This window comes from Eurypyga helias, unplaced genomic scaffold (assembly GCF_000690775.1).
Source record: "Eurypyga helias isolate BGI_N326 unplaced genomic scaffold, ASM69077v1 scaffold10136, whole genome shotgun sequence".
Classification (NCBI taxonomy): Eukaryota; Metazoa; Chordata; class Aves; order Eurypygiformes; family Eurypygidae; genus Eurypyga; species Eurypyga helias.
The window spans coordinates 1-26,231 of NW_010257204.1; the positions used below are offsets into that span (position 1 = coordinate 1).

The 26,231-nt window shown below is 37.9% G+C and overlaps 1 protein-coding gene across 1 annotated transcript; it reads left to right on the forward strand.

The window, feature by feature from the left end:
* Nucleotides 1-1,924: 1,924 nt before the first annotated feature.
* On the forward strand, nucleotides 1,925-14,755 carry LOC104511354 (fragile X mental retardation protein 1 homolog; the record flags this gene model as incomplete). Its single annotated transcript, XM_010153929.1, has 6 exons — nucleotides 1,925-2,034; nucleotides 4,105-4,191; nucleotides 7,253-7,448; nucleotides 8,691-8,870; nucleotides 10,167-10,249; nucleotides 12,069-14,755. Coding segments are annotated over 6 exons (767 nt in total), but the record flags the coding sequence as incomplete, so codon positions are not given.
* Nucleotides 14,756-26,231: the final 11,476 nt, after the last annotated feature.

A 26,231-nucleotide genomic window follows, 5' to 3' on the forward strand; every position in this document is an offset into this window, starting at 1 on the left:
CCTGGCTGAATCCAGCACAAACTTCCAATGTCTTTGTTTCTCTTTTCTGTTTAGAACTTTGCAATTATTTCTGTTTTGGTAGTTTTTATTTCTACTCTGCTTCTTGTCCTGGATCCTTTAGAATATAAAATCGGCTGAACCATATGTTCTATCCAAAATAAGCTATGTTTGATAACTTACTTATTCAGTTTCCTGGCTAATTATTACAAATTTTAAATACTTTGCTTTTAAAAGGCAGAAGGGTTTTTTCCATTTACTACATTAGTGGTATGCTGATTATTTTTTTTTTTTATCTAGAGAAAATGCTAACTTCAGACTTTTTCTGCTTATTTATCCTTTAAAAACCAAACAAAAAGCAACAACCAAAAAAAACCCAGGATGTGGCCTTTTTTAAAGGCTGTATTTATAACCTTAAACATAGGTTAAAAATATACGCATACGGCCCTTGATTATTTTTTTAAGATTTTTGTGCATGTTGCTAAATTCTGACTGAAATCAAGTATTTAAAAAAAAAAAAATTGTTTCATTGAGACAACCAATGTATGGTTCTTGCCTTTTTTTTTTTTGGGTTGGTTTGCTTGACTTATATCATTGCCGAGCTCATTTTTACATTTAATAGAAAGCTGCTGTTATATTTGCCAGTGATTTATAATGGGAGTACTGAGAATAAGCTTTTGTGGGAGTCAGAGCAGCATTTGCTATCAAGGAAGAACTTATTGGCCATCTTTTGTCAAGTTTTCTACAAATATGTAGATTTAAAAATTCATGGTAGAAAAACTGAAACACAGAAATTCATTTCTTTTTGTATATGAGCAATGTCCCAGGTGATTAAAAGTGGCTTTTAATTAGCTATTCATGGATCAATTGTATGAGCACAGCAATAGGTGTCATGCACTCAGTATTTTTTTGCCTTTATTTCAGCAATGTTCCTGGGGAAAAAAATGATGTCGCAAGTTTTCCAGCAGTTATTTAAAAAAATCTTTATTTGTTACACGCGGAGAACATCTTTTACATCACTCTTAAGCTTTTCTTTAATCCTTTAATTGAAGGATACGGCCTTTTCTCATTACCTCCCAAGTAGCTCGGTTTTCCTGTCAGTTTTCAGACAGCAAGTCATTTTCCTGAGGTTGGAGAGAACCAGTTTTACATTGTCACAAATTATAATATCTTGTTTCTAAGATAAATGTATGCATTACTGGCTTTAGAGTATAATTTATTTCCATTTTCATCTTTGACTTTTTAATGAATTATAAATTACTTTCAGGTATCTCTGGAAAAAAAGTCTGTTCCAAAGAAGAGAATTTTATCTGTTTCAAACAGTATCTTTGATAGTTTCTTCATAAAAATTTTAGTTAGTGAAGTTTTCTGATACTAAGGGTTTAGCTTGGTTCTCTACCCAAAAGGTAGCTACAGCAGATGTTAGGGGATTGTAAAAGAGGGTTTTGGTTTTTTTTTTTAAATGCAGCTAGCAATGTGCATTCGTAAACCACTGAAGTTATTTTAAACCTACCAATGCAAAGCTAAATAAGCATGTAAGATACTGAATATTTCTGTAATCAAGATGTGATGTGTAATTTCAAATAGTTTTATTAAAAGGTAAGGCATTTGTGATTGAATTTCCTTTGTTTTCTTATAGGAGCTTTGAAAACGAAGGAAACTGCTCAGTAACAAACTTTCATAATAAAATAGCTCTCTTCTGTATGCTGCAGTGGTTGCTTTGGAACGCTACCAAAGTTAACACCCCAAGCTTACTTAGGCATTTTATTTCATGGCTCATTAACTAAACCTTTGTTGTGGAGTATTAAGTCATTTTTGACAAGTTCTTACACTGGTACTAAATGCTTTTGTTTAATTAGTATAGTAATCCTCGTGAGTTTTGGGGGAAAACACTAAAGGTGGAATGTTCTGTATGTTTTTTCCATAGGAAAAGTAATAGGAAAAAATGGAAAGCTGATTCAGGAGATAGTGGACAAATCTGGTGTTGTAAGAGTGAGAATTGAGGCTGAAAATGATAAAAATATTCCACAAGAGGAGGTATGTTTTCAGTAAATGTGATTTCTGTGTGTGTTAAATGGCAGTTATAATCTACCTAGTGATAAAATAAATTCTTCCTTGTATCTTCATAGTGACAAGATAAAGTTTTGATTAATGTGTGTTTTTTCTGATGGAATCAATCTCTATTTTCCTCTTAATGCTGACGGGCATTTTTGTATAAATTTGGCATGTTATCTGTGTTTGAAAAATGCTTTGTGAAATTTTTCGGTGATGCACCTTCTTAGAGACTTCATTTCATTCCTGTTAGAAGCAGTGACACTGTCTTCCAGCACCAGCTGCATTGTAAATCAGTATATGTAAAACTCTTTAGAGTTGTATTAGTAATTTCTTATATTGTAATGAAAACTTGTGCTTTATGTATATAGCTCTCTTTTTAAATATTACCTAAATTCATGTAGCCTGTAAATTGTAACCTAAAGAAAAAACAAGCATGAACAATGTGAAACTCCAGGTTTGTACAGGAAGGCAATCAGCCTTGTCAAGGGCCTTAATGAAGTCTTGACCTTTGTAATCTGAGGCACTTTCATGTGGGGCTGTGTTGAGGGGAAAGGTTGCACCTTTGTAAGGAATGCTTCAGGCATGCAGCTTTTAACATCTCAATACAAAAAGATACTTTGCAATTTCACATGTGCAATGTGCTTAAAGAAAACTGAGCTTTCTTTAATTTACCTGGTACACATTTAGATTTCCAGGTAAGGAACCTTTGCTACTTTGAAATCCTTTCTGGAACCCTTACGTTCTTGCTTAAGTAGTTATTTCATCTTTTGTATTACCGCTGTAAAACCATTACTGAAGACCTACAGTCTAATTTCCATCTTTCTGTAAATGGTGACTAAGCAATGAAAAAAGGGGATTTTGCTACTTTACTAGTTTCACATCTGTCTGAAAAGGAAAAAAAGTCAGTTTAGATTTAAAGGATTCACTACTACATCGTATTACGTTTCCAATAATAAATTATTGCAGCATAAAATCCTTGAACTCGCTTAATAAGCAAGAGGATGCTTTTTCTGAAAGTTTCAGCCTGCAGCAATGTCTTTAATATGTGAGCCTACAGAGAATGGGTAGAAGAGCAAGTAATGATTGCTGCAGTTAGTATGTCAGTTTTGGGGGTTTTTTTTGGCTTGAAAGAGCTTATTTGTTGATGCTCTTCAATCCAAAATGCAGCTATTGAAGATTAACTTGAAAGCTTTTTTGTTACCTGCCAAGCTTTGCATTCATATTTCTGTTTTACCTGTTAATGACATTTCTAACACTGGCACTGCATATGCTGCCCCATGTGTTAGTAGTGTCATACCAGGAGCAACACACAAACCTGAGATCAAATCTTGGCAGGTAAGAGTTAGTTCTTGTGAGTTTATCTGTATTTCATACTTGAAATATATTTTTTGATATTATAGCACTTCCTTTCGTAAAGAGTAGTAGTTCAGATTTAAATTTTAATACTGCATTGGTTTCTTTTTCTTATGACTGAGATGTTAGAACACTGCCTATAAATGGCAGGTGCAATTTCATAACGCGCATAATTGTATGACAGAATAACACCTGAAGTGTTGACTCTTTCTTGAATATCTTTCTTTGTCTTTTAAAAATTGAGAGATCCTGAAGAGGGATCAAATTTTGGTTTATGACAGTGTTAATTTGATATACTTTTTTAAAAGATCAAAGGTTTCTTTATTAATATGTAGCCTAAAAGAACCTGGTAGGAGAGAGTAGACACAATCAGCAAAGGTGGCATTAATTTAAAGGCAAGAAACACAAAATTATTTTAATAGACTCCTTTTACTTGTTCAGAAAAACAAATGTTGGCATTGCAATGCATCCAATCTAAATTTTCCTACTGAATGAAGCTCTTTGCGTAAAGGGAATTAATGTGCATGATCTAGTCAGCATCAAAATTTACATTTACATGTACTATTGTCTCATTTATTTCTTAGTTTATGCTTAATCCGTGTTGCAAAAATTGTTTTGAAGTTTTACAGTAATGTGTTTTGTTCTCTTCATTATTTGATGCCTAATCAATAACCATAGAACTACTGTTCTGTGTTCTAGGGAATGGTACCATTTGTGTTTGTGGGAACCAAGGATAGCATCACTAATGCAACTGTTCTTCTGGATTATCATCTTAATTATTTAAAGGTGAGGAAAATGATGCTGCTTTACCACTGAAATTTTTCTATCAATATTTAAGATGATAAAATTAAGATAATAATCAAAATCTGCTCAGACCCCAAAGAGAAGAGTGTTGAAAAATTGGTGTTGTAATAGGTTTTCAGTCTAATAAGGCTTGTTGTAAAAGCCATGTTTTATTAAAAGAATCATTTCTCTGAAGGATGGGGTAAAAACATTGTTTTCAGAATGCAAAATGAAAAGGAATAAGAAAAAATATAACCCAAATCTGTCTCAGAAGTGCTGACAACTTTATACACAAGGAATAGTCAGTCCCTCGTGCAACATTCTATGCAAAGACCTTCTGTACAGTAGGCATTGTATTCTAAAACCCTAAACATTTTTTTTTTCCTGTAATTAATTGACATTTCATGCTTGAGTATGTTTTGAAGGCAATTCAGCTTTATATGTTGTGTTGCCTCTTGGCTCCATAACTTCTACAGTAGTCTGCAGTGCTTACTACCTTTTGTATAGGGAGCAAAAGATATCCTACATTATTGCTTATAGTTACTTTTGCTTATGGTTATTGTGGCCAGGTGCTCAATCTTGGATGGCAAGGACACAGATGCTAACAGTAGGGACTGCTTTTAGTTCATTTAATTAAATATAATCTTGCATCTGTTTCAAAGCCTACAGATCATTCATAATTTGGTACATGTCCAGTCTGTGCAGTAGCCATAATTTGGTACATGTCCAGTCTGTGCAGTAGCCATCATTGAATCTGAAAAGGCTAAAACTAATGTGCATAGATAAAAGAAACTTCTCAGTACAGATATCTGTTCTCTCACTTACTTACTCAATAATGCAATGACCTTCTAATCCTGCTTGTGGAGCACTTGGATTCATCAGTGTTTTGGAACAGAGACACAGCAGCTATGCAGATATCAGGTAGTAGAGACAGAGAAGGACCACATGAAAATTAATACTGAAAATCAAGCTTTTTTACATGCTCACTATTATTTCAGAAGATACTTCTGGTTTAATATCTTTGGTTGCCTTAAATGAGTACTTGCATGTGAGTGGAAAGTGCTTAATAGCCCAGCAAGTTTTCTTTATTCTTCAGTTCATTGCCAGTCAGGCTCACTTTCTTTTATTGCTGTCCTAACCTTCCTGAACAGAAGGGCACATACAACAGTCTGTATAACAACTAGAGTACAGATTCTTGTTGTCTTGGTTTTGATCTTGGCCTTCTTATCCCATTTAACACAGAGACATACACAGTGTTATCATCTTAGTGGCCTGTTGCCTTCTGGTTCAGTTGCAGAATAATGTCCACCAGTTCACAGTCAAGAAGAGGAACCAACTTGTTCCTTTAAGATTTTCTGTGTTTCTATTCCTCCAGGAAAAGTTTATTAAGGAAACTTTTTGTAACAGATAGGCAGTAGCAATCAACATCAAATGTATTATATTAACTTAAAGTAGTGAATTTCTCTATGGAAGAAGAAAGCAGACGTGGCTGGTGACTGTTATGTAGTGAACTTTCAGGATCCTGAGAGGAAGGAGGAAGACTAAGACCAGTATCTCAGCCCTAGTCTTCAGGAGGGTAGGCTTTGGCCTGTTTAGGAATCTGCTTGGAAGAATCCTCTGTGATACATACCTGGAAAGAAAACAGGCTCAGGAGAGCTGGCTGATATTTAAAGAATCACCTTTCCAAGCTCAAGAATAGTCCATCTTGATATGCAGGCAGTCACGCAGAAGTCACGGGAGACCTGAATGGATGAAGAAGGAGCTTCTGGCAAAATTCAAATACAAAAGATGTACAAGGGGTGGAAGTAAGGACAGATGATGCAGAAGGGATGTAGAAACACAAAGTGTGCAGGGAAGAGTTTAGGAAAGCCAAAGTCCATTTGGACTTGAATATGGCCAAGGGATGTGAAGGGCAACAAGAAGGGCTTCTGCATGTATATTGGCAGCAAAAGGAATACTACAGAAAAAGCAGGCCTGCTGCTGAATGGGGTAGGGAACTTGGTCACACAGGAGAAGGATGAGGTACTGAATGTCCTTCACTTTGGTTTTTTTATTGTTAAGTTTGGTAAGAAATGCCAGGCCCCTGACACCAACAGGAGAGTCTGGAGCAATGAAGACTTACCCTTCCCAAAGGAAGATTGAGTTAGGGAACATCTGGGAAAAAAGTAAGGGATAAGTTAGCATAACCTGATGGGGATGCATCCCTGAGTGCTGAGGAATCTAGTCAAAGTCCTGTCTGGACTAGGTCACCTCCAGAGGTCCCTTCCAATATTGTATTGAAACATCCATAAATAGTTTTCTCCCTGGGTTTTTTGGTTTTGGGGGTGGGTTGGTGTGTGTTTGTTTGTTTGTTTTGAAAAAAAGGTGGTTTCCCCTTTTATGTTCATCTCTCTTAGTAGTTGTGTTTGGTAAGAATTCTGTGTGCTGGCTGTCTTTCTATGCCTGAGTTACAGCACTTTGCTCTCTGTGCTTTTATGCTTTCTCACTCTGGTATTATTCATTATAATTAAGTAGAATTAAACAGCAGTGTAACCTCCAGCCTTTTTTATGAGGCAATACTATCACGTCATAATCGTTGAATAACTTGGATATTTGTTACGTGAAACAGTGTAAGAAGCGTGTGTTGGAAACTAAAAAGTTTCAATTATGTCATTGTTGTAATGCTGTAAATGGATATTACTGTGTTAAAAAACAAAGGAACATTAATTTCTCTCTTTAAAGAATGTTTAACTTCCTTAAGGGTAAAGATCTCGTAAATTTAATACTGAAGTGTAGGTAACTGTATATTCTCAAAACAGTTGGTCCTGAGTGCTTTTTCTTGATATGCCTGTTTTAAATAAACCTAGACTTCCAGCTGTGCCACATTGAGAATGATATTGGTAAACATCAGATATGAACATTTGATTTTTTTTTTGTTAAACAAATTATGCTAGAAGCTGAGTTACCATTTAAATATTAAATAGATTATTAGTTCAATACTTAAGCGCTCTTTCTTTGAGAACTGCATGTGTATGCATTCAGATGATTAAATAGTGGTTACATATGACTTGCTGTGCTTGTGTAGGAAGTGGACCAGCTGCGTTTGGAAAGATTGCAAATAGATGAGCAGCTTCGACAGATTGGAGCTACTTCTAGGCCACCACCAAATCGTACAGATAAGGAAAAAGGGTACATGACTGATGATGGTCCAGGACTTGGACGTGGTAGTCGACCTTACAGAAACAGAGGACATAGCAGACGTGGTCCAGGCTATGCTTCAGGTAGGTAACTGGAAGTACGCTTAGAATTTTAAGAGTGGCCTATTAGTTTTTTGATTTCTTGAGAAAGACTGGACTTGGAAACAGAGCTGTTAAAACAGAAATATAGAGATTTATGCTGTAGAAAATGATCTGAAGTAAAATGTAGTGCTTATATGTAATCTGAATTGATTACCATGCAGTTCCGGTCTCTTACAGCATGCTTATTTCTTCTACATTATGAACTCGTTAGGGCAAGGATTTTTGTTTTGTCTGTAATTTAAACAATTCCTAATAATAAAGCCTCAGTTTTCATTTGATCTTAATAGAAATATTTATGTGAAAATACTCTGTAGCTCAACCTGCAGAAGAAATATTTTCCTCATATTAAACTGAACTTTTGTTTTTACTAGAAGAGCATAGTCACCAAAATACAGTGTTGCCCTCTAAAACCTTGTATGATTCATTCATGAACAGTTTTCAGGATTGTGCTTCTTGAGAACAATCTGTTACTTCATTGGCCATAACGTAGGTCAGCTGGTGTTTGTCCTGACTGAAAGTTCTATAGTATGAGCTTGATAAACCAGTCTTAGATTATGTTCTACATAATAGAAAATGAATGTTTCGGTGCTGATGCCCCTTTACTGTTTTTAGATGTGAGCTCACCTGGCTAATAACAGGGTTATAGGGGGGAAAAAACTGGGGAAAATAATCAGTTTTTATCAAGTGAAGATGATCTATTAACTGGAAAAATTTTAATGGCCAGTTATTTTGGATTCAGTGTATTTCTAGCATTCTAACTTTGTTCTTTGCTTTTGTAGTGTGTGTTACAGGCTGTTTCATGATGGAATTTTTTCTTTTCATAGAGGAGTTGCGGTGGTGAGGGGACAGGACAGGTTATATTCCAAACTTTCAGCTTCAGAAATACGACAAAGTCTAGTCTGTTAGACTACTTAAGTTTTCCTAGACTTACTACATTTGCATAGTAGACTCAATAATGTATTGATAGGCTGATAACACCAGGTAACTATAAATGCGTGGCACAATTATTTAACCCTAAACACACTTCTAACTTTCATTTATGTCTGTATTGACTTTTTGAAGAAGTCATGTATATTATGCACATTTCTGCATTATGTATGTTATAGAGGTTGGGAGGCAAAAAACCACAGAACGGGTAAAAAATTATTTTTGAATACATACTACTATAGTATTTTTGTGCTAAGCTACACTGGCATGTTTGGATTTTTTTTATCCTCTTGATAGGAACTAATTCTGAAGCATCAAATGCTTCTGAAACAGAATCTGATCACAGAGATGAACTTAGCGATTGGTCAGCAGCCCCAGCAGAAGAGGAGCGAGACAACTACCTTCGCAGAGGAGATGGGCGAAGACGTGGAGGTGGTGCAAGAGGGCAAGGAGGGAGAGGTCGCGGAGGATTCAAAGGTAAATGTAGGCCTGATTTTGAAAAGGAGGTCAGTGCTGGAAGCCTTGAGCAAACTCAGTTCTGGCAGACTCTTGTTTTGTCACCTGCTTTAGCTGCCTAGCCATCCTGAATCCTCTCCAGTTTGTCCACCCCTTAATATTTTGTTTCATATGTGTTGAATGTTGAGCAGAGGGGAATAATCCCTCTTTTGCCTTGCTGGCCACACTCCTACTAACACAGCCCATTATTCAGTCAGCTGTCACTGTTACCAGAGCTCACTCATGCCTGATTCAGTTGTTGTCCACCAGGACAGCTGCTTTTGTGTGGAGCTGCTGCATTCACAATAGTTCCACAGCATGTGCTATTGCTTGGCGTTATGCTGTGGAAGCTGTGGGACTTGGGATTCATCTTTAAAGCTAATGAGGTTTTTGTTGGCCCATTCCTTCAGCTTCTTGTCCTTGTGCTGAGCAGTCTTCAGCATATCACACCACTTCCTACTGTTTGGTGTTGTCTGCAGAATTGCTGAGGAGGCATTCCATCCCAGTGTCTCTTCATACATTACATAAATCCTCTCTGCTATCCCAATTTATTTATATAAGGAATTCTCCATCATTTGCTTTCCTAATATGCATCTTGAATCAAGTTGTGAGCTGCACCATCACATGTGGATGTCAAGGAATCAAGTTATAGTTTGTTAATGGATTTGGAAATACCTTTATAATCTCACTCAACTATCTGTATTCCCATCTTGTATCTGATTTTCATGCAGCAGAATTATATATGGTGGTAATATATATATGTTCAGTGGAAAGGACCACGCAAAAGTAAGATGGGAGAACTTAAATACATATATTTCATAACGTACTATTTCATTACATTTATTTGTTTAAATATTTTTGTCTACAACTCTGCTTATTTCTTGAAATGCTTTTTACAAAGTATGGGTATTGTTTAATAAGACTTTTTTTTAGAGAAGTTAACGTGAAATTTTGGAAGCCCGTAAGCCATTGAAAACATGAACATGTTAAAGCTTACAAAAATTACTGTGTACTTCTCTCCTGTGGTTGATGATTTTGAGGTGTTTTTTTCTTCAGTCAGTGAATGGTCTCTTTTGAACTGCGGTGGTTGTAAACACTGTGGTTTTGACTACTTTGATTAACACCCAAGAATATTTTCTTCAGTGATTTTTGGCCCACAGTTAAAGAATTGTTGTTCTGTTGTTTTGAAGTAATTCACTGTTATGCTTGCATAAATTTTAAGTAAGAGAAGATCGAATGTCCTTGTCGAACAACTTAGTTGATTAATTCTTCTTACAGGAAATGATGAACAGTCACGAACAGAGAACCGTCAGCGTAACTCGAGAGAAGCAAAAGGGAGAACAGCGGATGGATCTCTTGAGGTAATTTTTCTCTTATTGGAGGTCTGCACTGTTTAAAATGGTGTACGTGTCACGTACTGACACTATAGTCTTCAGAGCCTTTTGGCTGCTTATTCCCTAATTCCGTAATCAGATCTACAAGAGTGTTTTGTGTCATTTTATAGCATATACACAGGAATCTCAATATATCAAGTTGTGTTAAGGTGCAACTTCATTAGCTCTCCCTTTGCTTAGAACTCTGATCACCAGTCCCAAGGATTTACGAACCAGCTTAATTTCAGTCGTTGTTCTTACTAGCTTTTTGTTTTTAGCTTTTCTTTCTTGCTGCGTTGTGTATTTTTGTCTGAGAGAGGAGAATCCTTAACGCTTTATATAAAGAGAAAGTGTGTTGTAGCCAGAATCTTCAGAGTAAGAAAGATTAAACTTCAGAAACTACCTTCACTACTAAATGAAACATTTGCAATTGAAGGCTATGCAAACTAGAAAGTAAGTTAAACATGCACGTGAAGAATCTGTTCTTGAAACAAGTAATATATTGAAATATTTTATAACCTTAAATATTTTGTAGCCCTTTATAAAGATATTTCTGCAATTTTTTCAATTATGTTTTGTTGCATAAAGTTATTCAGGCTGATATTTTATATATGTATGTTAAGTTTCCCCTCATAGAAACTGTTCTTGCTTCAAATGCTAACATGCAAACCTGCTACTATCTCTTACTGCGTCGGGTGGGTTATGTTGGGAGGAAGAAGTAATGAGCAGCTGCAGGCTGCCACCTCTGCCTGGTATTACCAGGAGTAATGGTTCAGATGGGAGATTGAGATGACACTTGGTTTGGTTTCAGAAAGACAGTTTAAGAAAGGAGGGGGAAAGAATGGAATAAGTGACCAAATGCTTAATTTTCCAAATGGGAGGGCTGAACTTGAAGGGGTAGTACCTGAATATGCAGCTGAAAAGCAGTGAACATGCAAAAAAAAATTTTTTATGGCCACACAACTTTACAGTTAATGAGTAATTAAATTATAAAGTGTGTGAAGTAATGAAGAATTGTGCTGAAAAAGAAAGTAAATCACTTGCCAACAAGTCATGATTTTTTTTCAGTTGCTCTGAGATTGGGATTCAATCTCAGAAAATAAGTAATCGCATATCGCTGAAACATGACTGATCAAGTTGTAAAGGTTTTTGTGATATTTCAAGGAATAAGGGCTTACACCCTTGACAGGCATAAAAATTTTGCTTTCAAAATGCTTTTTTGAAATCTTTTATGACCACTTAAAAAGGCCAAAGAAACATATTTGGTGTATTAAATGAAACTTTTTTTTATATTCTGAGTTGAGTTTTTCAGATTCTCAGATGGCTGAGTAGTTTCTGTTTTTTCTTAAGTGTTAGTATCATTTCATGGCAGCTTTTTGTTCGTTTTTGTTAAAATGTTTGTGTGCAAGTAGGAAGTTGACCTAGCGAAAGCGAAATGATTTTTGAGTTCCATCTGCTATTAATTCTCCAAGTTGTCTTGCACAAACAGACTGGAAAAAAATTTTTCCTGCTTCTAAGGCTAGGTAGGCAGGAGGGTTTTAGGTTTTGTTGGGTTTTTTTAGGTCACAAGTATGTGACGTTTTTGAACAGAACTCACAAACTCTCCATTTCAGGTTCAACAAAGTCATATGGCTGTGGTACTGTGTGTCTTCCGACCGTTCAGTACCTAGTGGTCATCCCAGGCTGCTAAGGTAGCAGGTGCACAAAGGGTAGATGAAAGGGAGAGAATGCTTTATATAACTCTGACTTGTTCCAGATCAGAATTGACTGCAATAATGAAAGGAGTGTCCACACTAAAACATTACAGAATACCTCCAATGAAGGTAGCCGGCTGCGCACGGGTAAAGAACGTAATCAGAAGAAAGAGAAAACGGACAGCGCAGATGGTCAACAGCCGCTTGTGAATGGAGTACCCTAAACTGCATAATTCTAAAGTCATATTTCCTATACGGTTTCAGTAATTCCTATTCCATGTTAGAGAAACTTGTTAGGCCAAAGACAAATAGTAGGCAAGATGGCGCAGGGCATGAAATGAACATATGTTCTCTGTTAGCCTTTTTTAACATCAACAGTATGCAGTTGTTTTCAGAATAAGAAGTTATTCAAATATTTGCATAAAAATATCTGAATTTCCGAAAATCGCTTTCAAGTACTTATTGCAGTTCAAACAATGAAAGATTCTTTTTTTGTTTGTTTTAAAAATACTGAGCTGTGCATTGGTAAATTTTCTGTTCAGTTGTACCATTTTAACACATCGGGTCAAATTCACTGCTCAATTTCAATTTTCAGAATAAATAGTGTTTGCAGTAATCAAATTGGCTTCTGTTTTCAATCTAACTTACAAGTTCTTCATAAAATGTTATGTCGTTTTATGTCCTGTGTCAGTTCACATTCTGGTCCACCTTTTTCAATATTTTAGTGGACCCTGAAATATGTGTGATGTAACAATTGTCATTTACATTAGCAAAAAAGTTGTATGATCTGTGCCTTTTTTATATCTTGGCAGGTAGGAATATTATATTTGGATGCAGAAATCAGGGAAGACGAGTTGGTAACACTAAATGTAAAATATATGTAGCAATCCTTGTCAGACGTTAGTACTTTATAGACAAGTGCATGCTTTCCATAATTTTTTCCTTACATAAACATTGAGTTAGGCAGTTATAAGAATAGGAAATTTATTTTGCACTGAGGATTTGGCAAATAGTGTTATTGAAAAAGGGGTGTAATTTTTTTTTTCTTTGTAGGCAGTACAGAAGCTTTTTTTTTAAAAAAAAATAAAAAATAAAAAAGATCTTTCCATTGTGGAAAACTAAAAAACTCATTGTTACTGGGGGAACAAGTGTAATGTGTTCACAAGCTAGTAATGTGTGCCTGCTGTTTGGCCAGATGACCAGTTTAAAGCGCTGATGTTTTTCATCTTCCCAAAATTTTTTTAATTGCTTGCTTTAATTTGGGGGCTATCTCAGGAGAGCTAGGTAGAAAATCACCACGTGTAATGCCCTGGAAAGTACAGATCTAGTCGTCGGAGATTATTGGAGGTAGAACAAATTCATCATGTTTTGAGGTACAAGGTCTGAATTATGAGCCAATTAAAAGTGTCACAGAAGTACAGCCGTACACCACGGAAGGGTTGGAAGTGATAGTAGGAGCTATGCTTTTTTTTTATTTCTGGTCACATGTAAAAGTTACTGGACAAAACTGTATAAGGACCTTCATTTTATTCCATTTTTATTCAGATTACTCCAGAAGGAGAGCCACTCTGTATGTACAGAATTGTACAAACTTGATCTTGCCTCTGATGTATTTTGTGAGTTTCTTTGCTTTTTTTCATTCTTCTTTTTTTTTCCTTGCATACAGGTGAGCATACTAAAAATGGCAACGAACTGCACATGATTTAACAAATATAAAAATGTCTTAAAAAGTATTGCCAAACATTAATGTTGATTTCTAGTTATTTATTTTGGGAATGTATAGTATTTGAAAACAGAAATTGGTACCTTGCACACATCATCTGTAAGCTGTTTGGTTTAAAATACTGTAGATAATTAACCAAGGTAGACTGACCTTGTAATGTAACTGCTCTTGGGCAATATTCTCTGTACATATTAGCTACAACAGATTGGATTTTATGTTGACATTTGTTTGGTTATAGTGCAATATATTTTGTATGCAAGCAGTTTCAATAAAGTTTGATCTTCCTCTGCTAACTGATGTTGATGCAATCCTTATAAATGATTGCTTTTAAAAATCTCAGCTTACAAAAAGTAGAGAGAAAAGTATTTCTTTGTTTAGACTTTAACTGTAGCCTTTGTTTATTTACACGTTTTAGAAGACTTCTAAAATATTAAGTTTTCACAAATATGGCACATAATGCTCAAGAAAACGCAATCTCATTATGAAATGGTACGGTACCTGTTGAGTTATCACACTACATGCACTATATTTCTCATTCAGTGGTGGAGGTCACTGCGGTGCTAACCTAGGTTAAATGTGAAATTACTAAACTAGTCTGACTAATTAGCTGCATTCCATTTTCAAGTGGATTTTGGGCTTAGGACCTTTTTCAGTATTTGTGTGCTTAACATGTATCCCTTTCAATTCAGATTTCAGTGTTTTTAAATGTTATTAAATTTCAACAAATTAAACTGTGAATCAAAATGTACAATTTTATTTTGAAACGTCATGTTACAGAACTTGAAAGTGCAACAAATGTCTGATGCTTGAGTTCAGGTCCGTCCTATTGGTAACTTATAAATTATGGTCTAATGAATTAAAATTATTTTTAAAATAAAGTTCTTTAAAAAGACTGAGAGGTATTTGTGAATGATGCCAAAGTCTAAATTCAGTAGCGTTAAGCTCAGAGCCTATGAAGTAACAAATACTTACGAAAATAGGAAGTTCGTGTTTTCTTTGCCTACTAAATGCATTTTTGCTAATGATGGTGGGAGGTTAAGATTTTCTGAGTTTGTGTAAAACCCTATCAAGGAAAAATAGCTTTTTATACAGCTTTTTTGAAACGTAGATTAAAACATCTTCTTTATGAGCATTCTTGAGTCCAAGAAGCAAATGTGTTTAGTTTCTTGAATGCAGAAATTATTTAAATTATTTTATAGATAAGCTTTTTCAGCCTTTTGTGTCTCTATTAATGAAATTAAGTACTGCGAGTATGATACTGAGTGTAGACTCTGAATTCTTTGTAGGAGCACTTCTCGTGAAAGATAATTCATTTTCCTTAACTGCAGTATGTTTCTGCAAAACCATTCAGTATTGAATATTAAGAGAGGAATATATTAATTAGCTTCCAGCAAGTATTCCTCAGTCACTTCAGGAACCACGCTGTGTAGTTCTGGTAAATGGCACTCTGTATTAATCTGCAGGAGGAAGAGTCAAGTTTTATTTTCTTTTTATCCTGTGCATTGTTAAAGTTACTGTCTAATTCCAGAAACAGTAAGACTTGTAGTGGAATACCTGCATTTGAGGGGTGGGAGATGTCGCGGAGGAGAGTGGTTTAGGGCACTAAAAAATGAGCATCACAGATACTAGAAAGAAAAGTGATTTTCATATAAATTTGAGAAAAGTGCAACTTAAGACTTCGATGGCAATGTCCACTTTTCTTCAACGTGGAAAAAGCATACGAAAGTGCAATCAAATTAGCACTGGGTTAGCATGTTTCACGCATGGATCAGGGAAGATGTTTTCATGGGACAGGGAAATCAAGTCAGAATGGGGTTGGTGTGGTTTATGTGTGGATTAGGGAAGGAGTGTGGTAAGGGAGTCGCACATGTTGAGTTGCGAGGTTCAAATTCATATTAAAATTACCTTTCTAGTATCTGTGATGCTCATTTTTTAGTGCCCTAAACCACTCTCCTTCATGACAAATTGGTTTAGATGGCAGGATGGCAAGTAGTATTATTACAGAAGCATGGATTAAGGTCGAAGTCCTAGATTCTCCGAAGAATGGGCTTGTGATAATGGGGATGAATGGGAAGCTGTGGAAAAATGGCTAGAGGCAGCCACCAGCCATACAAAGGACCTAAGGAAAAAGGAAGTAGAAGGCAGAAAAGCGGCTGAAGTCTTTGAAAACTGAGCAGCTCCAGAAACAGTTGCAGGAAGAAAAGGTTGAAATGATGCTTGCGTGGGTTCCACATCCCCCTGACAATGTGCAATTTGGGAAATTAATTGTATTCCCTGAAGAGTGGGACAAACATACGGGGTGACACTGATGATGACAAACTAGGGGAAAATTATTATTTATCTCTTCCATTCTCCCTAACTGCGTAGGCAGACATGTTACAAAAACAAGAAAGCACTGGACCTTGGGTGGAGCAGGAGATTGTATCTGAATACTGATTCCATTTCATCCCAATCAGACAGCAAATTTACAAGAATGTTATGGTCTTAAGCCAGGCCAAACTGAGACAGAATATTTATGGTGAGTTTGTTTAACTGCATGGAATGGAATCATGCTAAACAGCAATGAACTAATGCATTTTGGGGTCCTGGTATCTGAGTTCTGGTCCTGACCCCCCAGATGCTCCCCACTCCATAACAAGTAGTGTACTGGGCTGGTGGGTAGCAGTGTTAGTGAGAGGAGAGCCTGTATTAGTACCCATGAGATCTTCAGATGAGCTCTTACAAAAGCTGCCTGTGTTTCGGCTTTGCGTGAACACAGCCTAAAGAGTGTTCCCACGTCAGCAGCTGGAAATCTTAAATGCTAAAGCTGTTAATAACAGGAGCCCCTGATGTGGTCCAGCCTTACCTCAGTACAAAACAAGATTAAATTAGGAGAGATGTAGACTTCAGTGCCCTATTATCAGACATAAGACATGCTGCTGATGATCAGGAAGACGACCTACTACACAGGTAGAGACTTCTGTGTAGTACTAATGCATGACATCGCAAATCATTGGTGAGAAATGGGATGAGGTCATCTCTCTAGTTGTTGTGATTTAACTCCAGCCAGCAAAAATACCACACAGCTGCTCTCACAGCTCCCCACACACACACCCACCATCCTCTAGCAGAGGGGGAGAATTGGAGGAAAAAGACAAGGAAGCTCATAAAATTGAGATACGAACTATTTACTAATTAAATCTAAATGAATACGTACAAATACTACTAAAAATAACTACTTGAAATAATAGAAAATAAAACCTTATTCAGTTACTCACCACCTGCTGACCGATGCACAACCAGGTCCCAAGAAGTGAGAGTGAGAGCTCCAGGGCCGCAGCCCGGCTGTCGCAGCAGATTCCGAGCGAACCCTGTCAGTGACAGCATGACCAGGAAAACTAAACAAACCAAACAGCTCTCTCACGAAGGAGCCAGCACAGGAGTTGGCAAAGCAGCTTGACAAAAGAGTTAGAACATTAGTGTGAAGAAAGTGAAAGTGTAATGGCTCCCTGAGCCCACTCCCCCTCTCTATGCTGAGCATGGCGTGCTGTGGAATGCAGTAGCCCTTCAGTCGGTTCGGGTCGGCTGAACTGTATCCCCCACACCGCTTGCAGTGAGAGAGCTGGGAACGCAGGGGCAGTCTCAGCAGCGGAGAAGGACCTTGAATCTCGTGCAGGCATTCCCCAGTGCCACCTGAGACCTTAGCAGACTATTCTCAGGGTAAAGCCAGGAACAGCTTCATAGCAGCCACTGTAAAGAGAGTTAACTCTTTCCTGACTAAACCCAGCACACTAGTGAAATTAGTTACAGGTCACGATGTTAGACAGCTTAAACAGTCACCCTGAAACAGCTCCCAGGAGCGGGAGCCCATTGATCCTCAGTCCAGAACTCAGAGGTAGCGAGAGCTATATGGTTCAAGCATTAACTTCAGGAATTCCAAGAGCTGCAATTCAAAGCCAACCTGCCAGCATTCTCTGGGGTCTAATGCATGCATTTCAGAGACACAGCCAGAGAAACTGATTATCACTCCTGTAAATTCGAGAACGAAAAACAAATAGTGCCTGGATGACTACTGTCTGTCCATCTGACAAGTCAAATCCTATTAACGGATAAAAAATAATGGCCCATGTATTTTCATCCCCGTTTGTCCTCTGTAACAACTAATAATATTCCAGATAATTACGGGAGCACAAATTTCAGTGTTAACACAAGAGGATGCTCACAAGTTGGATATATGGCCTGGATGGCAGAGAGTTAACATCACTGGAGTAAACGGAGCAAGTGCTGTTTGCCAAACGGCCAAGGTTACTTTATGGCTTCTGAGTGAGCAACTTAGGTCGTCTAACAGCGAAGTGAGTGAAGATCACAACGAAAATACTTTTGGTTTTGACGTATTGAATGGCTGTACCCGGGTGGCAGATGCGTGGTCCTTTGGTACAAAAACTGACAGCGAGCCGGATACAGGTCTGGGGGCTACGGTGCGCGTACTCTGTGCGGCTCCACTCTCCAGTTCAGAGATTACTTACGTCCCGCAGTATCCCGTTTCTGCTGCAGCACGAAATGGAATTTCTGAGGTAATAGCAGATTTGGAAAAACGACAGACAATCTCCAGACCCCCATCCGCATATACTTCACCGGTTTGGCCAGTGGGAAAACCAGATGGTAGATGGCATCTAACTCAATTGCTGGTGTTTAAATGCTAACACATCCCTCCTAACACCTGCAGTACCCAGCACTGCAACTCCCATCAGCCACGCTTCAGGGGTGGCAGCGCTAGACAGAGAAGATGAGTTCCTTATGGTCCCCTTACAAGAAACAGAGAAGTTTTCTGTGACTGGGGAAGGTGTACAGTGCACCTTCAGCAGACGCCCGCAGGGATATAAGCATTCGCCCACGGTTACTCATGCTGCGCTTGCTGAACTTTACAGTTTCTCTCCCTCAAAATGTGAAATTGTACCGATGTACAGATGATATTCCTATCGGAGGGACCTCCCCTGAAAAGGTGGGGGAAGCAGCAACAGCAGTGTGGCAAACACTACACCAAGCAGAAGTTGGAAGTTCCATCTGAAAAATGTCAGGGACCAAGCAGAGAAGTATAATTTTTAGGTACTTGGTGGATTGCGGGTAGTGCAGCCATTCCGCCAGACAGCTTGAAAGCAGAATGGTTGAGGATGTCCCGGTCTCAGAAAGATTTACAACAGCTTATGGGTACCCTAGGATAGTGGAGAAAACATACCGGGATTTTCTGTCATTGCTTGCCCACTGTACTCGCTTCTATGAAAAGGAAAACTCTGCAGATGCGACCCAGAGCATGAAGAAACAATCAAAACCTTAATATGGAATTAAAAGCGCACCAGTCGCTGGGACCAGTACACCCCAATGACCCTGTTATAGCAGAATGGGGTTTCGCTGGACAGGGCACTTCCTGTAATCTACCCCAAATTGGCCGTGATGGATCAGAGAGACCTTTATTATTCAGCTCGACTGCATTTAAAGAGACAGAAAGATTAAATCGCCATGGAACCATATTCTGTCCAGTAGAACATAGAGGGTGGGCCCAACAAAATGAGAACAGATGACAGACTTTTGATGTTGATGCATGTGTTGTACAGAAGCAACAGGGTTTATCTCTGAAAACAATACTATCAGAGCTGAGACTTGAGGCAAAGCTCGGTCGTGATACTGAACAAAATGTTTGACTTTTTTTGAAGTTCACCCCAAAGAAACCCCTGAAACTCTACTAGTGTATTGGAAATGGATGTGTTTGTAGGAGAACCCTTTGTGATTCTGTATTTACAGACACCACCACTATGGAGACAAATAATCACTCACATATCTGCATTTGTATTTTTACCAAAGTTATGGGATATGACTTTAACTGTTCGGCTCCTGTCACAGCCTATCATTGTTGCAATCTAACCATACATCCTATCAAGCTGTTACCTACTCCCCCACTGGAGTGAATCTTACGTTGGTAAGAAAGGCGTTACGGCGTGATGATCTCTACCGGCTGCTGAAACAAACCCGAGCCAATGGACAAAGAACCCTGACTACCGTCATCATGATACAAAGAATATACACCGTGTCCTAGAAAAAGTGAAGAAAGATGGGGGAGCATCCGTCACTGGTGGGACAGCCTGTTTGGATGGTGTCCAACAGCAACTGGAACACTGAACCAGATGCTACACCCCACTGCAATTTTATTGACTCTTGTTACATTATGCTTGCTGTTAAACATTGTTCTATATATCAGGCCTTGGAGAATGACACACAAATCAGGCTATTACAAGAACCTCCTTGTATATATAATGTTGTTTAATCCCATTTAATGGAATAACATATATGCCTGTATGCTTTAATTGTTACAAAGGTTAACCTAACACTGAATTTCCCTCAAATTACAATTGGAATATAGCATCAGTCTGTTTACAGGCATAGAGGCAAGGGGTGACCACTGACACTCTGTGAGAGCACGATGGATTGACTGTAGTCACAGGGTGGATTATGGCAGTGTATTTCCCTCCCCCCATCAGGTCCTGGAACACTCTATGTTCTTAAAGCTTCCCGTCAAGCCTTGGCCATCGTGCGGGGAGTTTGGTGCTTGAGTGTCCCTTGATCATATCAAACACTTCGGCATTGCTAAGGTAGAGGACAGCACCAACCATACTAGAATTCAGTTGCCTGGCCACGGTGCATACCATGATTTTGGTTACCTTGCCTCAGTGAGGAATAAGAATGGAATAATTAATCATCCCCCTGACAGCCCTGAGCTGACTTGGGAAGGTTTACACCAGTGATTACTACAATTTGAGAATTCCAGTAATTACTAACCCGGATCATAAGCAGGATGGAAATTTACTGATGCCTAAAGTCATTTCTCTATAAAGAGTGGTTTGAAGAGAGTGCTGGATCGCTGTGGCCTGTGCCATGGCTCCCTCTGAGGGAGCCTCTCAGAGCTAGCAAACTCAAGTTTGTGAAATTAGAGGGCCATCGACACTGACTGTGGACAGGACCTGGCCTGAAACCCTCACTCCATGGGACTCAACTCTTCAACTGTTGAGAGATGCAAAGGTGTCCGACGTGAATATTTTCACTGAACTCAAGGGGAAATTTTAACAGGTACGTACCTTTGTATGTATCTGTATATCTATATATTTATCTGATCCGTGTGCATGTGTGTATGCAGTTTCATTTTAAAACTTTGTTAAGTCTCTAAGTTGTGTTGATTCATTGATAATTAAGTTTTGCTAGAAAATTGTATAAGGTAATGTTGTGGCTTATCTTAATAGTGTTAATGAATTTTAAATTGCTGCTATTTTAATTCAAACTGCTGCTATTCAGAAGTTATACAAAACGCTGAAATCCCTGCACCTAATCCCTTTAGACAAACCATTGATCGAGTCTAGGACTAGGAGTTGATTCAGCTGCACTGAGAATCCTCTCTCAGAAAGAGTTTAAGAATCAAGGAGGTCAGTCCACTCTGAACCTTGGGACTCAATAGTAGAGTCTCGCTTATCTCCTTTCCCTATCAACTTGATTCTCACTTGATTTTCCTGACCCTGTGTAAATCATTTCCCTTGATCCATGTGTAAAACATTCTAACCCAGTGCTGATTTGATTTCCCTTCTGTATACTTTTTCCATGTTGAGTAAGTAGTAGAGTGGACCTTGACATCGAATTCTGTTAAACTGCATTTTTCACAAATTCATATTGAAATCACTTTTCCCCCTAACATCTGTGATGGTCTAAGTGGCCTAAACCACTCCTTTCATGACAAGGGGAGATGCTGGTTCTGGTGACTACTTTACAGAATTTTTTGAAAAGTGGTAAGGCTTATCTTGATCTTGTTTCTGCAATGGTGTGTAGTAAGCTTCTTCGTTGTCCACTTGTACTTAACAGTACTTAGGTTTTCACCCTAAAAGATACTAGACAATGATTCTTGTCCAGCTGTATTCACATCCATGAAAATCAGGGTGACTAGAAGAACTTTTATTACCTTAACAGTGTAAGACAGCTTTATATGTGTTATGAAATATATATGTTATATGTTATATATGTTACGTATGTTATATGTTATATATTTTACGTATGTTATATGTTGTATATTTATATATGTTATGTTAGTTCTTCTGAGTTGTGTTCTAAATAGATTCCAGTTTGATCTGCAAGGTTCTCCTTACCAGAGTTTCACTAGGCTGAAGTGCAGTGTAGCTTTCACATCACATTCTAATGCAGTTTTCACCGTGAAAGGCTTCAGCTCTTTACTGAGCAGCATGTGGAATTTTTTCCTGCGTCAAGGAATGAATCTTTTTTCCTACTCCTAATAATTTTTTAAGGTATGTCCCACATCTGCTACTCCTGATTTCAGGGTTATGAAGATCTATCTAACTTCAGCACTTTGTGATGGAGAAAAATAATTGCTACTAAACCATGAATATAAATTACTTATCACTATTATTTTTAAGCAACTTAAAAATTTCTTTACAATAGGCTTCCAAATAGTAATTTTTGTGTGCTTTGAGTGCTGTATGGAGGTGGATAATTTAAAAAAAGCAACAATCACAGATGATTTATTTGTGTTTCTGCAGAGGGTTTAATAGGATAAGACTCCTTCTTACATTTTTGCATTGAATATAAGAAACCAATTTCCAATGAAAACAGTTAATTTAAAGAAAAAAAAATCCCATGGATGCAGTCTATATTAATGACTAGGAACTCTACTGTTGCAGAAATAGTGTAACAAAGAATTGTTTGGGGTGGTTTGGGGTACTGGATGTGCTTTTTTGGCTGGTGGACTCAGGCTGAGCCTTAAGTATAGGCTACAGTTACAGCAAGGAGAGTCAATGGTCCTAAATCTAATAAAAATAAAATCAGTTAAGTGGTCAACATAAAATGTAGGGGCAATTTTCTCAGATTCTTACCAGTCTGCAAAGTCCTACATTTGTGCATCAAAAATGTATTGCACTATATGCAGTGTTCCATGAGAGAAATCAATGTGAAAAATCTTAAATGCACGTGAAATCATGTGCTTTAGAATGTGAAGAGTGCTTGTTCTGTATTAGGCATTTCCAAGTATCTCCTCACTGGTACTATTGAGAGGGGCTGTGTTTAGTCTGTGTATAGAATGAAACAATGAAATCGAAGATACTCTGTCTTGTTGCTTATATTAGAAAGCTAATGCTGCATCCAATTTAGGTTAAAAAGAGTCACCCTTTAAACTTATTACTCAACTGACATGAAAAAAAGGTCTCAGGTGGCTGTTGTAGCATACGTTTGTTCTAAAACATAAACTGCTTTAGGCAGCTCATCTGTTTGGAGAACTGCTGATTTTGGGGTATCTGCTTTTACTTTAGGTTTCTGTATTTTTTTGGAACTGTTTTTAGTCTATTCACAGAGTCTTAATAAAAGGAATGGAAATGTCAAAGCATGATTTGTATCAGGCTGTGCTTTTGCTTCAGATGTGCAGATATTTGGTGAATCTACTGGATGATCCTGTTACCAAATTGATTCAGATTTAATGGATTTAATGGATTAAGCTCTAACTTAAGCACTCTGACCAAACTTCATCTGTTTGAGAGGAGTGTATTTTGAAGTCCTGAGGTATCTATTACCTGGTCTGCACAATCAGGTGGTGTTTTCTGTGTTGCACACAGAAGTGTGGTTGGTAATAGCATGAGCTTGGTTTTAACAGTGAATTAGGAGGCTAAGAGGCTTTGTAACAGTGGGGAGGGGGAAGGAGGGGGGATGTTTTTAAAACTGCGTGGGCAGCTTTTTTCTGGCCCCTCTGCTAATGCATGTCACACCTGTGCTGTTCATTGTGAGCTGCTTCATAGTAACGGGGAGCCCATTGTGATGCGCGTCATAGTAGTGCAGCAGCTCTGCAGTTGCTTACTCTGGGTGGCTGTAGCCTTCCTGTTCTAACAGAAGCAGGGAAGGCAGCAAAACAAGTAAGTAATGGGGAAAACAGGAATTGTCTCTATCTCCTAGAGAAGCTGTGGATGCCCCATCCCTGGCCGTCTTCAAGGCCAGGCTGGACGAGACTGTGAGCAACCTGGTCTGGTGGAAGGTGTCCCTGCCCATGGCAGGGGGGTTGGAACTAAGTGATCTTTAAGGTCCCTTCCAACCCAAACCAGTCAGTGATTCTGTGATTCCCTTGTTTTCTTCTTCCAGGAAGTGTTTTCTCCTTCCCTGTCCTGGGTGGCATTAGATCTTAATAGATGACTTAGAAAATATGATTTCTGTCCTTGGAAAAAATAATTTTGAATTGAACTACCACAGCAAGATTTCTCTGTGGGACAAAATGTGCTTCTATATTACTCTACAGAACAGGTATATTTTGACAGCAGTAAAGGTTTCCTCAGCAGCAGGAGAGGACAGACCCTTCAAAGGCCAATACCAGTGTAAAATGCAATCTTTCTTTTCCCTGTATAGCACTTTAGAAAATGGGGTTCTCCTCCCTTACCAATACTAACTAAATAATCTCTAGATTTCAGCTGTTTTAACAACTAAATATATGTGTTATTAATTGAAAAATACCTTTTTAGGGCAACAACAGGAGCAGCAGGCAAAGTGAAATACAGCATCTGGCAAAACAATCTTCAGGGGTTGGTTGGAGGTAAAAAAACGGTTTAAACCTGCTGCTAAATTACTGTGAATGACTTAGGGATTTCTAAAAGTATTTTTATCCACAGTATCATTTTGAACCACTTTTTAAAAAATGTTTTTATCCAAAGCATCTCTTACTCTCTGATTTGAAAAGACTGCAGAATTCAATGAACCAAACTAGAATTCAGTTGTAAGCTTCCGATGGTGTTTAGATCTTCAGTCTGGATCTTGTACATTAAATCTGAATTAAAATTTTTAGCTAAAAGTGATCTTTTTTAAGGTGTCAGGTGTCCATCTCTGGGACACTTCAGAGAGATCATTTTTTTGGCTAGTCTTTGTTAACAAGATGCCTCCCTTTAAGCTCTCTTTAAATTAGTCATTTCTTGAAAATCAGTTACTGAAAAAAAAATTACTGAGTCTGGCCTCCTCCTTATTGCAAAAAAGGGCAGTCCTGCTCTATACAGCAATCTGCTGTCATGTTCTAATCCATAAATACGAATTTAAGATCAATAACTTCTTATGCATAACCACATACCTGTTATTACTGTTGGTTTTATTGCAGTAATGCTGATAAGTGGCACCCATCTGGTGTGGAGCCATGTGGTACTGGTACTGCTTTATAGCATCAATTCAGGTGAGTATTGCAAGGAGAAAGGTTTTCATAGAAGCAGCAAGTACTTGTACTAGTAAGAAGTTTAATTTACAATTTTGTTGTCTTGATAATGATTGAAAAATACTAAAAAATATTACAAACTGTTAATTACTCCAGATGGGAATGATCAGTCATGATCAATGCAGCGAAGTATGTTTTTCCCCCAACTATTGTTCCCATTTCCCTCTTTGTGCATCTGTATGAGACGCACGCTGCTTGTTTATCCCTGGCAGTGTATCTTGCTTTTATTTTACCTTTGATTATAGATTCTTCTATTTTTTCCCCACTTTGACTTTTTTTCCCCAGCAGACAGTTAAAAGGTGTTCTTATAGTCTGTTTACTACATCAGGTGGCTCAAAATGGTCAGCAAAGATTTTTGGCTGATAAGTTGCACTCACATCCAAAGTTAAATTTTGTCAATCTGACGAGTGTGTAAAGGATCAGCCCACACATTAAGCTTGCATTTGATCCTTCCTGCATTTGAGAAACCAGGCCTCAGAGACTACCTCTTCAGATCTTGGTGAAAGGCTGTCAGTTGCCGCAAGTGTCATTGCAAAATGCTTCTGCAATATCTAGATAAGGAAGTTGTTCTGTCTTAAAAAGAAAAGGTGAAACCATGTTTCTGGGGTGTCTATGTGTAGGAGTTCTAACGTGGTTATAGATGGGATTCATAGGTATGTGTTGCTGCGTATACTGATCGGCAGTGCCCATTAAACCTGTGTGTATGGCTTGTGTCTCTTTAGACTCTCATGAGAGAGTAACATCTAGAACTGCCGTGGTCGTATTTGCAGATAATTCTTACCAAACTGATTGTCGGATGCCTAATCTCATGAACTTCCTGTGAAAACATTAGGAAGTCTTTAAGATTCTCTGTTCTGCTCTCTTGTTTACTGGCAGGGAGGGGGACCATGACATTAGTGTGAACCTTGCTGTTTGCGTTCCTGTTATACGTTATTTTATACGTTATATATGTTATCCCAGATTCTCAGTTGTGGCTCAGTACAAACAGATAATTTATGCTCCTGATGCTGCTAGCTGAAGAATCATCCAAAGACTGAAGTTGTTCAATGCCTTAGTTTTTGGTTAGGCCATAATCTCGCTTCTCTTCACAATTCACAAGTCACTAGAAAACCATTAAATGGCTTTCAATAAACTCCATCACTGAAAGCTATTAGAGTTGTGATGGTGTGGGTTTCCCATATGGAGGCAAAAAAGGCAAACAAATGGGAATACTGGGTTTCCTTTTTTTTTCTCCTCATTGTGGAGTGGTTGATTGTCAGTTGAGTCCCACTGTGATTTGCACTTGTGGTTGAATGA